The 14,181-nt window shown below is 34.1% G+C and overlaps 2 protein-coding genes across 2 annotated transcripts; one reads left to right on the top strand and one right to left on the bottom strand.

The window, feature by feature from the left end:
• Positions 1-1,442: 1,442 nt before the first annotated feature.
• On the top strand, positions 1,443-5,466 carry TRIADDRAFT_60168 (uncharacterized protein; the record flags this gene model as incomplete). Its single annotated transcript, XM_002116222.1, has 11 exons — positions 1,443-1,554; positions 1,627-1,685; positions 2,531-2,920; positions 3,069-3,296; positions 3,356-3,475; positions 3,653-3,730; positions 4,007-4,120; positions 4,266-4,268; positions 4,627-4,713; positions 5,125-5,197; positions 5,270-5,466. The coding sequence occupies 11 exons, from the start codon at positions 1,443-1,445 to the stop codon at positions 5,464-5,466; spliced, it is 1,461 nt and encodes a 486-aa protein (XP_002116258.1).
• Positions 5,467-7,962: 2,496 nt separating this feature from the next.
• TRIADDRAFT_60167 (uncharacterized protein) lies at positions 7,963-9,977 on the bottom strand (the record flags this gene model as incomplete). The annotated part of the gene is made up of 8 exons (XM_002116130.1): positions 7,963-7,991; positions 8,035-8,095; positions 8,209-8,262; positions 8,437-8,508; positions 8,859-8,916; positions 9,329-9,372; positions 9,508-9,611; positions 9,902-9,977. 8 exons carry the CDS (start codon positions 9,975-9,977, stop codon positions 7,963-7,965), a joined length of 498 nt encoding a protein of 165 aa, XP_002116166.1.
• Positions 9,978-14,181: the final 4,204 nt, after the last annotated feature.

Here is a 14,181-nt window from a genome sequence, read left to right as displayed (position 1 = left end):
AAAACACTCTAGACTTTTCTGCATAAACATTTTCATTCCACTTGATTTCAATTTAAAAAAAAATGGACAAAAATTAAATTTTGCAGTCCATGAAAATTATTTTAGGACAATTTTTACAACCGGATATAAGACTCTGCTCCGTCTCCTTTACCGGATGAGGCTATTCATGACCAATATGACAGCAAATAAATAAAAAGTTTCCATTCGGATTTTATTAATATTGCATTTCCTTACAAACTTACCCAATATCCTTTTACAAATTTATAACACGATTTAGCAAATCAGTAACCGGATAACATTGCAGTACTATAAACATACGCGTACGGTTGTATTTAAAAGTGACACATTTACATTAGACACCCTTCGTTAAGAGTCTTTAATTTACATCATCCTTACTCGACAGTCTCTTGCTTTTGGTCGGAGTTTCAACGAAGTGTCTTTAAAGCTCTACGGTATATCTATATCTTGAGCTCTCCAACAACTGCTAATATAGCTCTATATTGGTTGACAGTAAACAAGAAGAGTAGCTATCTATATTCATTCATGACACAATCCTGCATGCTATACTAATCAGTTTATATCACCTCCTATTCCACAATTACTAACATAGCTGGGTATCGATTGATAGTAGACGCGAATAGTAGCTGTCTATATTCATTCATTACACAGTCCTGCATACTGTATGCTGCGTTGGTCATTTTATAGCACCTTGTCATATTCAATCGCCACCTCCAAAAGTGTCTATCCCATCATGGAAGTAATTATTTAATTTCAATTCAATCAGATATAACAGTTCGATTTCCTAGATAAAACGAATGGATAAGCGTCATAGCAGGGCGATGGATCGATACAGTACGAGCATGCAGTCTAGCACAGTATCCTAGCTATCATAGAAGTATACTACTATTCTCTGCCACTCTGCTATTGAATGTTGAAACTAGGTATGCATAAAAGATTGATCTGATGATAGAAGGTAAAATAATAATGATTTTTTGGCCCACTCTTCTTCCAAAAACTACTTTGAGCCCCCCTTCTGTACAGCGATATCGTCCATTGGAACCGTGATTTCGATAGCCACACCCAAGGATTTCTCCAGTTGTGATGATTTCGAGTACAGTACTCAGTACTGTAACGCGGGGATTCTTCATACTGTACTGTACCGCACTGTACCCTACGGTAGCTGTCAGGTCTAGGCCTAGATCTGATCCTCGATCTAGGCCATAGGATCAGATCTAGGCCTTGATCCGGATGCTGTTGCTGTCGAAATATCGCTGGGCGCAGTTAGCTAACTTTAATTGATTTAGAGTTAGAAAGATTAACGATTAAACTGCTTTGCTTAACGTGGCAAAGGGATACCTATCACTATTGTATAGTACATGGATGTTATACCATCTAGTCGCTGTTAAAAGAAATCATCAACTAATCTAATCGATAAAGTGGCAATGGCTAGCACAAGTCAAGAAGTCAGAGAGGCAATTAAGCAGTACTTTGTTGAGCATAACTTTAGGGTCAAAGATGAAGTATTTAGTAAGCATTTCAAGCAGTCTATTCGAGGTATGATATCATCAACGAATACTCTATCACATGTTATTGTCATAAAACTGATAATATCCTAATTTTACATAGAACATCGGGACGATTTCCGTCACGGATTAAACGCTTTAACAACTATTGAGAAAATTGATGTAAGTAGACTATCAAAAGCAATTCGTTTTACAATGGCTTGTTATGCATTAATAGTATAAGCCTATAATTTACGTGTGCTCTTCCAAATCAGCAATATCCTAGTATTGATTTTAGTCACTAGGATAGCGTTGTTGATCTACGTACTGTACTGGAATAAAGAATATCGACAGGAATAATCGAGAAAACGATGAATAAGTTTAGCAGTAATTTGACAATATTTCGTTATCTTACATGGTAAAAACTTGCCATATTCAGTAGATAGGCACTTTGATCCCTAATAACATCATATAGTATCAATAAACACTGGTTTTACAAGCCATCATGGATGGATTCGCTATTTTTGTCTAGATTGTATCGTACGATAGATTAGCATGAACTCGTTTGAAATGAAATAAATTAGGGTTCGGGAAAGGTTCTGTCGACCTGGTGATGCTGCTATCTTACTCTTAGTAGTGATACTCTTAGATACGCAATCGTGTTAAAGTGTTTACGAGTATATTAAAACTGGATTGCTGGTGTAGTGCTAAATCTCTGCTCTACTGGACAAGCATACAGAATGAGTAAGAATAGAACACCTTGCATCAACTCTTTTTCACAGAAATCTTGATAACACTTGGCGTATACCACTAATACAGTGCGAAATTGCTGACTGCCATCTTGATGAAAGTATCAATTAAATCAAACAAAAATAGATTATACGGTGTACGCGTAAATGTTTTTAATTGCATAATCAATATTCCCATTTGAGCGAGCACTCTAGCATACCTTACACGATGTCCATAACGATATAATAACATAAAAAGTGGACTAATTTGAGCTCTTTTCTAAATACTTTAATATCAAGCAAATCAACTACTTCGTTTTGAAGCCCGAATTCAGAAACAAAGAATATGAAGGGACCACTACTGCAGCACCTGCCACTGTTTACAATGACGATGAAAGTGATGACAATCATTCTTTAACCTCAAATTCAACTAGAAACGACGATAGCTCGTCCGATCAACGAGTATCGATGGCGGGCAGTGCAAGTATTGATGAGGATGATGATATTCCTATCAAGAAAATTTATGATAAATCTCATTCTGTACCGGTTGGAAGAGACGAAAGTTTAACAACCATCTCGGAAGATGCGATAGCTGATGGATCAATGAGTAAATACGATTCATTAGATAGAACACCCAAAGTCTCAACCATTGGAGGCTATAGCACTACTTCGAAGCGTCGAGCATCAAAGGTGAAAACGATATATATTCAATTAAAATTAAAATGATTATAGCAATGGTATGACTGACTAGTTATTGGTAATTTCTCTCTTTGCGCTCTCGTAACATTTGAGAAATGAATATTCAAAAAGAAAATTGCTCATTACACACCTAAACTAGGGTTCTGAATATGTACGTACACCCAATCGCAAGAAATCTAGTATTACTACTGCAGGTCCTATAGGAAGGAGTACAACCGACGACACTAAAGGAAGGATGTCTTTAAGAAGAAAACCGAGTGGTAACGGAATGACCAATTCACCGTCGATATTAAGATCTACAAAAATGAGCACTATTGCTGATTTAACAGCCATTTCTGAAGAACAGCCGACTAGTGAATTAGTGGAAGTTAGTATAAACAATATTGTTTCTTTTATATATGAATTCCTTTTTTTGACCAACTGTAGGAGAAAGTTGATTTTAAAATATTAACACATAAAATTGCTGCTTTTTATTTTATAATTGCTTGTGCTATTTCTTGTACATGTTCTCCATTTTTTGCGTTATTTTCCCCCAAGCTTGATGATGTAAGTGTTATAGACTATTTATAATTGATAATATCAGTTCTGTCAATAACGATGTAAAAACATCAACGGTTGAAACCTTTTTATGAATAAGACACAGCGCTTAAAATAATTATACGAACAAATCGCTATTCTAGCATTTATTGATATATTATTTCTAACTAAAAACTTACAATTTAGAATAATCTAACCTACTGTAATGAATCGCGTTTGTTTCAGGGAGATGCAGACAGCGTCGAAGACGATTATTATTACGGGGTTAGTGAGTTACTATGATTTCAAGATTGTTATGCGTGTATCTATTATTACATGTAATTACACAGATTTTATGCATAGAACTGTATGATTGTTGAGTATTCTACATTTAGCTGAAAAGTGATATTTTCTCCTTAGTAGTGCATCAAAATAATTAAAATCATTATTCACTACAGTATGAATCTCCGATTATTCTATTGTATTTTAATAGCTGTATTTGTAAATATAGTATAGAAACATAACTCATACTTTATCTGTTGATGTTATTGGATGTTGTAGCTGGATGCTGAGGAACATGACTGGATGAGATGGTCATCAATGTGTAATATTCATTTATTAAAGACGCTTTTAGAGAAAGATGAATCTTTACTTGATAGACGAGATTTTGTTTCGGTACGTTTGATCCTGATTGAATACAGTACAGACTTACTATATACAGTATACAGTATATATTATGATGTGTTGCAAATAAATATTATTAGGTTATGCTATCGATCATATATCTGTAAATCATACTTATTATTTATCTTCGATATAGGGGGTGAGTTGAAATAAGAATCGCTCAAGCTTCACAACTACTTGCTAACATATTAGTATAGGAATTATCCTCTCTTAGCACAAATCGTTTATCTTCAATTTCGAATATAAAATGTCTGTTTAGCTATATTCTTTCAGCCTATATAATATCTAGCGCTTATACACTAGAACTTACTAATAAGGATAGATGATATTTAGAGTAATGCTTTCTAAATCTATTTTAAATTAATTTAATGTTGGATATTCGTCGTACCCGGGCATATTTCGTAGTATGTAAGTGATACCATAGACTACAATCATGATTTGCTGGATCTAATTTGATCTGATGGAAACAATACTTAACACATCATTTAATGTCATAGACTGCATTACATTGGGCAGCGAAGCAAGGCAACGCCGATGTGGTAGGATTTCTATGTGGCCATGGAGCTGATGCTAATATCAGATCTGTTAGTTTTATGATATAGATTTCCGTGTATTGTATAATTATGCTTAACCATCACTGTTTCTTTTTATCTATACGACGTATGTAACATTACTACAATCTGGAACTCAATTTCAATTAGAATGTAAGTGCTAGCTCTCCTTAAACGTACTGTATTATAGTATCGAATGTAAATTTCAATTTATTTCTTAGCATAATTAACTTGATCTGTTTAAAAAATGTTTTAACCAATTATTTATTATCCGTCTCTTTTGTTAACATAATTACCGCGTTCTAAATTTTGAAAATCAACCGCAAACACTCGTAGGGGGTAAATGTTTTGATATTACACAACGTATAATATCGTCTATTGCTTAATTCTATCGGGAAGAGCTACTTTTTGGAGGCTAACGTTCATAATGTTATTTCTACGTAGGGCTACACACCGTTGCATTTGGCTTTAATGCATGATCATGAGGATATTGCAAAGCTGCTAATCATTAAATACAGTAAGTTGGTTATCTTTATTCAACACAAAAATTAACTATCACATCAATGGTTGATTTTCTTCGTCTTTATAGAAGCAGACCCTAGCATTAGGGATTACAGCGGCAAAAGGCCAGGATCCTTTATGAATTTACATTCAGCAAATGCAAACCGTAAGAAAGATTCTTCTTCAGCTGCGCCTTCTTTTGCATCTACCGCTATTGCTCTTGTCGCTGCTGCTGCTTTACCTGCCTCACCAGTAACCCCTAAAAAGTCTATGTCAACAGTTTAGCGCTGACAATTGATCTTACTAGAAATTACATCTTTGCTACCGCAGATTTCGCTAATTGCTAACTGCTGCAATATTTTCTAACCACTCTACTAATGCAAATCATCTTTCTTTACGATATCAATATCGTATTAGGATGATCGTAAGTCTGATGCGACTTTTGATGTATCTACTGTGAAGTCTTACATACACGTTTAGGATTAATTGGAAAAATTTTACAATAAAAACTGTCACTTATCACGAGTCCCTAATTCTGATACGTTATACTTTTGAATATTTCTGTCGCTTCTAACATTTCTCATGTATAGTTTAATTCATTTAATGAAGCCTTTAAGTTATATTAATGGAAGATACAGTATTTTAAAGTTGTATATATTGAAAATCTGTATTATTGATGCGCATAAATTTATATAAAACTCACTAAAACTAATGGCATTTTCATCTAACACTAACAAGCTCTTCTTAATATTAAATAAATTTAACGCTTTCTGTAGTACATATATATAAAGCTAACAATTTATTGTGTGGTAAGATTTCTAATACAATATAACTTGTGAGCGAACTCTTATGTTTAAGATATTCTTGTTAATCTTGCTTTGTCAGAAGCATAATAATTTATTCCTAACCAAATGAAGCGGAAAGCCAATAGAAGGAAATATATAAATAATTATGGAGTTATATAAAATCTATTCTGAATTATTGCTTTTCGAACATTTTTTTACTGAATACGTTATTATTAGTAATTGTATCGACTATAAAAGGAAAAGCGACAAAGTCACAGTATGGACGACAGAAAACTTTTTCTACACTTCGTACATTGTTCAGATCGCCTGAGAATACGATGGAAAAATGTAGATCGTATCACGAAGATCAAGGAACATTTGAATCGTCGTATCAAGAAGAGCAAGGAACATACGAACGAGAAAAATTTGAGATAATTGACTTAAGAGAGAAGTATGCAACAGTGAGTTGAAGTGAAATCGCTGATTACTATAGTTTATTGAAGTTTTAATGATTGTAGTATTAAGTAAAATAGTGTATTGATATACGCAAATGTCTTAACAAGTATTTCTATGTTAATATGCTAAAATTGCAATATGCTAATATCAATCAGAAGACATTGTTTCTTTTTTGTTATAGCCATTTAAGGAATGATCTATACATTCTTTATTTTCTATAGTTTCATGGAGGAAAACCTGCTAGAAGAGCAAGAAGCTATTTTAGAAGATTCCATTCAAATAAGTAAGTTTTTAACAAATTAAAAGTTATACTGTATATGTCTTTATAACCTTTTTACTACACTTATTTTTACTATAGGATGAATAAATTACAATCTTCGAAATCCGATACTGAACTCTATAAATGACTGATTGAATAACGGTTTATTTACTGTAGTACTATAAAATAAGTATTTGATACCTTTTTCAATAACTTAATGCACTTTGCATTAAAGACTACAATATTAGGAACATTTTATTTAACTATTGATAAGAGACATGCTATAGGATTATATACGAATAAGGACATAGCTGTATTATTAGTTGCCGATAAGAGCTTATTGATATACTTTTATATATTTGTATGTGAATTTAAGTGTGATAAATGATAGCAACGTATTTTAATTTTGGCTGGAGTGCAAATATACTACACGAATGATCTATGAAGGCGTTCCACACCAATCCGCTGTAACATTTTACTGCATAAATTGCGAATTTCTCATAATTTTATCCTATGTGAACTGTTGCTTGTAACACAAATAAAATCAGAAATATTCAATTAAATTCAGAATTTATTATCAGTATTTGTAGCCCCAGCATGTACTCATTCATAATAAACGATCGAGTACAGTACAGTGTTACTTGCACTTAGAAAAAGGAAGATAAGCATGTTGCAAATACTCTGGTGCATATTAATAGGACTGATTCAATGCAAAGAATAGAGATGATAATAGGCAGCATTAAAAATGATAACGACTTCGATAATACTAATGAGCCTAAGATACGTTCAATCCGCTATCAAATTTCTTATGTGATTATAATGGATCATCATTTGATACATAAATTCAATAATATACATAAATGCTATACATATCTTCACACAATATTGTATTATGTATAGGCCCCAGGTACAGCGTAAGCATCAAAATACACGGCTATTCCTATTGTTACTACACAATCCAAAATTTATCATTCAAATTTCATAATTTACAAAATAAATACTGAATAGCCAGACTCTTTAAGTTATACAAAGGTATGCATCGGTGCACATTCAGGAACTTATCAAACTATAATAAAAACATCGCACTTGTCATGTACAGCAGATGAATAGTAGGAATCATTTTATCAGTCTCCAGACAGCCAATCCTATCGTTAAAAACGATACAAAGGAACCTAAAATAGATGAGAGCAGCAAACTCCTTAATTACAATGATAAATCGCAATTCTAAGGTATATAAACTCTTTATTAATTATTACTTAGACCTTCACAGTACAATGAATGCTATACAAGCTGCATAGTGCGTACACATCCTATTTTCGTTAAAAACTCACAGATGTTGTAATAAAACAGTACCTGCAAGATACTTCATAACATCTAACTTGTGGCTTTCTAGGCTAGTTTTTAGACTAGCGATCTGAACAATAAAAATATATTGTAACAATCATACAAATAGGCATAAGCAATAAATTCTACAAGGCAACATGAGAGAATGTAGAATTTTAATGTTTGAAATACGTTTTTAATAACCTCAGTTTCGATTTTAGTATTGACATTTCTAATTTTTTGTTCTTGATCAGCAGCCTAATAATAGATACTTATCAGAATTAACGATTACATCAAATTGAATATACGACACATTCTTTCGTAGCGTCACTAATAATGTAAACGATAATTTAGAAATACTCGTAAAGTAAGATATGATTAAAATTTAAATTTAAATGATCTCCGCTGTAGGGAGTAAAAACGTATACATACAACTTCCTTTTGTCTGCTTCTTTCCATGCTGACATCTAATGAAAAATTAGCATTGGCTTTTGATAATTCATCCTATGAAAATAGTATAGCAGTTTTGAAGAGAAACATGAGAATGGAAGGCGTGATATTAGAAATAAATGTTGATTAGAACGGTGAAGTATTTCATTCGTTAACAATGCGACTCTTATATATTCATTTATTGCTATTGCGGATAACTAAAATGGTAAAATTTATAAGCAGTATAGTTAGACCTTAAGCAGTTTTCTAATGGATTCCACTTCATGTTTTAACTTCTATGTAAATAGATTGTATAATTAATGGATACAGAAAATTAGAAACAGTATCTTCTACAGTGGTATATAGAAAAGATATGATAAAAATGATACGATACTGTAACTCATGGCTTGAATCTGCTTGCCTACCTCATTCTCATTCTTTAGCGCGTCAAATTCACTTTTCTCTAGTATAAACATGTCTTTCCTATAATGAAAAAGTTTCATTACATTTACTTTAAAGTTGCCTCGCTAATGCCTTTTCATATGAAAGCTTCAAAAGGATATCTGCATTGAGCTGGTCTGACACAGATATGCAAGATTAAGTACACGTATACTAAAATTAATACCGTATTTTTCCCCTTTATTATAGCGCATAATTGAAATTACTTTAATCAAGTCAAAATTAAATTTGATTATATTCAATGCAATAAATGCTGCAATATAGAGAGTTATCATAATTAAAATATAATGGCATTACTTATAGGTTAGCAATAAAGACTTATGCAGTATATTACAGTTTAGTTCAATATCGTATAGTAGCCTCGTTATCTTTGTCGCATCGAAATTAGAGTCACTTTAGACTACTAATATTACCACCTAATGGATTATTTACTTACCTTAAAGAAGTAATATCCGAATTTAATTTTAAGATTAATTTGTCCTATAATACGATTAAATTGAAATTAGAATAATTATTTACAGAGGTCTATCAATTTGTGTATTATCATGAAAATAAATTATATTATTATGTATGGTTAAATTACTTTTAAGGCTAATTTTTTGGCAATCTTTTTACCTGTTGATCTTTGGTAACCATTTTTTCCATAAAAGATAACTGTAAATTAGCCAGTACTTGATTTAACGTTTGCGATAGTACTTCAGCTTGTTGTGTCTGAAATCCTAACATAACCGATTGTCATAAGCCGCAAAGTAGTAATACTCGTCTAGAGTGTTTACTTGAGTAGTATGACTAAGATCAATCATTGACCATTAAATCAAATAAAGTCGTATTAGCTACAGTGATTGATTGGCTACAGACTATTTTAGTGAAGAATATAGCATGGTAGATATTGGCTTCTCTTTAGAATAGCATTAAATTATGGATACTTTACTGCTTGCCGTACTTGTATTGACAGAAGAACGATTTCATGAGTTTACACTTACTATTCACCATGTCATTCTGACATTACCTCGATTGGTCAATGTCTTTACAAATTGAAGGGTATCAAAGGCGGCGGACGTGCTGATGCTTGTAGTAGCTTCCATCGGACTTACATTGCTGGATGTGACAGCTAATTAGAGGCGATACAATTAACACTTAGTGAATAAGTCTAGACTCAAATGGACACACATCCAAGTACTGTGCCACTGCTATACGTATACTTTATAGACTCCGATAGGCATTACGACAATCATTTACTGTACAGCTCTACTGTATCGTGCGGATAGTCCATCAGTATTACTTCATTTAGATTGTTAATATATAGTGTGAAAGTGATGGACGAACCCCAAAGTCATCCATAGAGAATAGTTTATTAATAATTTGTTGGATTAACACACATCCAAGTAATGTGGTACTACTGTATAGACTCTTAATGTGCAATATGACCATCATTTTACAGCTCTGCTATATTATGCAGATAGTCTATCAGTATTACTTCGTTTAGATTGTTACTATACAGTATAAAAGTGACGGGCGAACCCCAAAGTTATCCATAGAGAATAGTTTATCAATCACTTGTTGGATTAAGAATATCATTTTCAAATTGTATTGAATTTATAGAATGCAGCATTAATGCTAGGCAATATCATCAATTTACCATGTTGAAGGTACATCGCTCGTGTATGAAAACGACGCAATAATATCCTGCATATTTTCGCTTTTACCATCATGATAACTTGATCGATCAATACGTTGAGGTAGAAAAATTAACCAGTGCCTATGCAGTATAGCTAATGAATAATTTATTGACAAGATATAGCTGAGAAAATAGCTTTAAAATGGCGTTTTGGCCTTGCTGCCGCTTTTACAGTCGCCGATTGCATGGAGTTAATTCATTTCTGCCTTGTCGCTGGTTCGTGATCTGTCGTCTCTGATGACGTAATGCTACGTCATCGATGAGTGTACGTACTGTACGGGGCATGGGGCTGCTTCGTCGGAGCATACTGTACACTGTACAGTATGGAAGCTACACCACCAGGTGTGGGCTGCTCAATTAAAAGTGTAGCCTTGTGCATAAGAATTATCACCTAGCCCCTCCAAAGTACGAGCCTATCACATTCTCTTTTTCCATGGCAGGGATGACAATCTATTATGCACGAAGTATCTTTTCGATGGAGTAGCCCCTGGTATTACAAAATGGGGCTGCTTCGTTGGAGCATACTGTACAGTATGCTATACGTACTGTACTGTATACTGTACAGTATGGAAGTTACAACACCAGGTGTGGGACTGCTCGATTAAAATTGTAGCCTCGTGCACAAGAATTGTCACCCAGCCCCCTAAAGTACAAGCCTATCGTTTTCTCTTTTCCGAGGGTAGGGATGACAATCTATTATGCACGAAGTATCATTTCGATGGAGTAGCCCCTGGTATTACAAATGGGGCTGCTCCGTCGGAGCATACTGTACTGTATGCTATACGTATACGTACTGACTGTACACTGTACAGTATGGAAGTTACACCACCCGGTGTGGGCTGCTCAATTAAAAGTGTAGTCTTGTGCATAAGAATTGTCACCCAGCCCCTCCAAAGTACGAGCCTATCACATTCTCTTTTCCAGGGCAGGGATGACAATCTATTATGCACGAAGTATCATTTCGATCGAGTAGCCCCTGGTAGTAGCCGTACCATACTGTACTGTATTACTACTGTATATCACAGTATAGCATCACAAATTGCCCAGGGTTGTGACTCACGCCTATGTGAGTGAGTTTAGAGTGTAACAAGTGCTGAATGACCCAGCACATGTTCACCGTCGGTCCTCCAAATATTGACTGTTTGATGCGCCCATTCCTACAAGTAGTAGATGTATGAAAAAAATGTATGCAAAAAATATCTCTATGGATGCGCCACGACAGCACTCTAGCTACGTGACATCACTTTTGCTAGTGATTTTCTCTCTCTATACTTTTCACTGAACAGCCATGACTGCATTCATGGATTAAAGTGAAAGGTAAAATTTAGTCATGAATTGGTGGGCTACTTCAAGGTCTTCTTCAGTACAGTCATCTCTGGTACTATAAATTTCCTATCTATCCTTGAGTACATATTACAGGTGTCATCAATTTTTGTCCAGAAGTATCCAGTACTACTATACTCCAAGTATACTTTGCTATAGCCTATAGTACAGTATGCATAGAGCGTAGTATTCACTGTAGAGTATAGAGTGCTGTGCAAAACACTTGACAGCTCAACCTCTCATAATTTCCGTGTACCATACTAACACAGTATCAACTATCGGAGCGCCCATGGGCTGTTCAGGTATTGTGCGCATGCGTGATTTTTTCCTCTGAGAAGATGGCCACCATCTGAGTTCGCAAGTGGAAATTTCAACTCATTATTTTCACTATTTTCTGAACTTATAAACTTCAACTGTGTGATAGCAATCACTCTATCCAAGTCATTTATTCCTTCTGTTATTATTACTACAGTGGTAAGTTGTATTTCATCTTGTAGAATAGACATGTTGTTCGTATAGAAAGGATGATAAAAACCGCCTTGATTTGACTTGTATTTGAGCATCCTGTCGTCAAAGTCAAATCCAGTAGTGTCTTGTTTTAAGCCAAGATTATTAATGTTTTGAATAGTGCAAAGCTTTGTAAGGTAATGAGAGCGCTAATAAATTGCCAATCTATCTATCTATAGTCGCTCTGACCAGTTGTAGTCTACTCTAAAATAGAGAAAAAGATAACGCTCCTGCTGGACTGTCTAAAGTTGATAGTCATACTACTGTACAGCACAATCTGCTGATTCTGTTCTGTATTTTCTGGCGAAACTCTTTGCACCCCTACCTACCCTTGGCCGTAATTGATGTACTGTCTAGCTAGAAACTACTGAGGAATAAGTTTAATGAATGACCATTAATGGATGCTTTAGCTTTCTTTACATTGATAACTTTTTATACTTGACACTATAGGCTGATGATAGTCTTCTATCATGACGCTACTGTTACTGAGTTTCAAAAATAGAAACTGCATAGACACTTACTGTAGTTCAATATAGAATAATTGTTGTAGGATAAGACAACACTAAACGATGATAATCAAGTCAAAGTCATACAAAGAATAAATCTTAGATTTGAATAATACAAACTTCGATACTACTACTACTGTATATCATCACGGTGTTGGCGTTTCAGGAGAAAGAACAGCGAGACCCTAATCTCCGTGTAGCGATGGATCGAGAACATTGTCAGTTTTCTTATACTGTCGCTACCTTTTTTGCAGATATGCTCATATTGAGTTTTCCATAGTAAAATGAGATCGTTTGATGAAAAAGCAATGGATTTTACTAATAATTCTATGAATGGCGTACTTGTTGATAAACCGCATTGAGAATACCGAGATTATGCCACACCACAATGTGGATTAATCAACTCTTGGTATTTGAACACAACAAGTTACAGTAATCCCTTAGGTAGTGCAACATAGATCTTAACGAGCATTCTACAATATAAGAAGACCGATATGTAGTCATAGTGATAATGTAATGCCATTCTTGGATCATACGGAACTTTAAGAATTTTTTTCAGTACGTTAAAACATTGTGATAACGCCTTGACTTACGTATCATCCTAATTGAATTTGTTACCATTACAACGTGGATGGCTAGGCATTTTGTTATTAATTCAAATTCTTCGTAAGAACCAGCAATAATAAACTATACCGCCTAGACTGCTGTCCACGGTACATGTAGTTTGCACTCAAAATTACCATGGCCATCGATAATATTGACGTATAATTACACAATCAATCTTACAGTAGAATCAATATTACTTATCATTATGGTAATTGCGTAGCAAACTGTGATTACATGATGTGGAAGATTTGGAGAAATTTAAGGAGAATCGGAAGCTGTAAAATCAGCCTGGCTCATGAAGCAGTTTTAAAAGAGTTGCTATTATTGAGACTTATAACACTGCTCGCTATTAGAGCAAAGGCTTCAACGCTGACACAACTGTATACAGCAGCGTGTAAAAGAATATATGTGAACATATTGTCAGCATGATATTAATGTACTGTATAACTTAACTATTACTATTACAGTATATAAACTATTTAAGATTTGTCATAGTTGCGGTTTACTTGCGACAAAGATAAAAGTTTTATTTGTGCTACATAATCTGTGCTTTAGTGAGCTTCATCGCTTTATAATCCTGTAGCGATTCATTACTAAAAGTAATATCGACATTCTTTAAAAAGGAATCATCTAAAATATTGTCTGTGCCTCGACATTATTCGAAGCCAT

Source organism: Trichoplax adhaerens, genomic scaffold (assembly GCF_000150275.1).
Source record: "Trichoplax adhaerens TRIADscaffold_14 genomic scaffold, whole genome shotgun sequence".
Taxonomy (NCBI): domain Eukaryota; kingdom Metazoa; phylum Placozoa; class Uniplacotomia; order Trichoplacea; family Trichoplacidae; genus Trichoplax; species Trichoplax adhaerens.
This window is presented reverse-complemented; position numbering and strand designations above follow the sequence as displayed.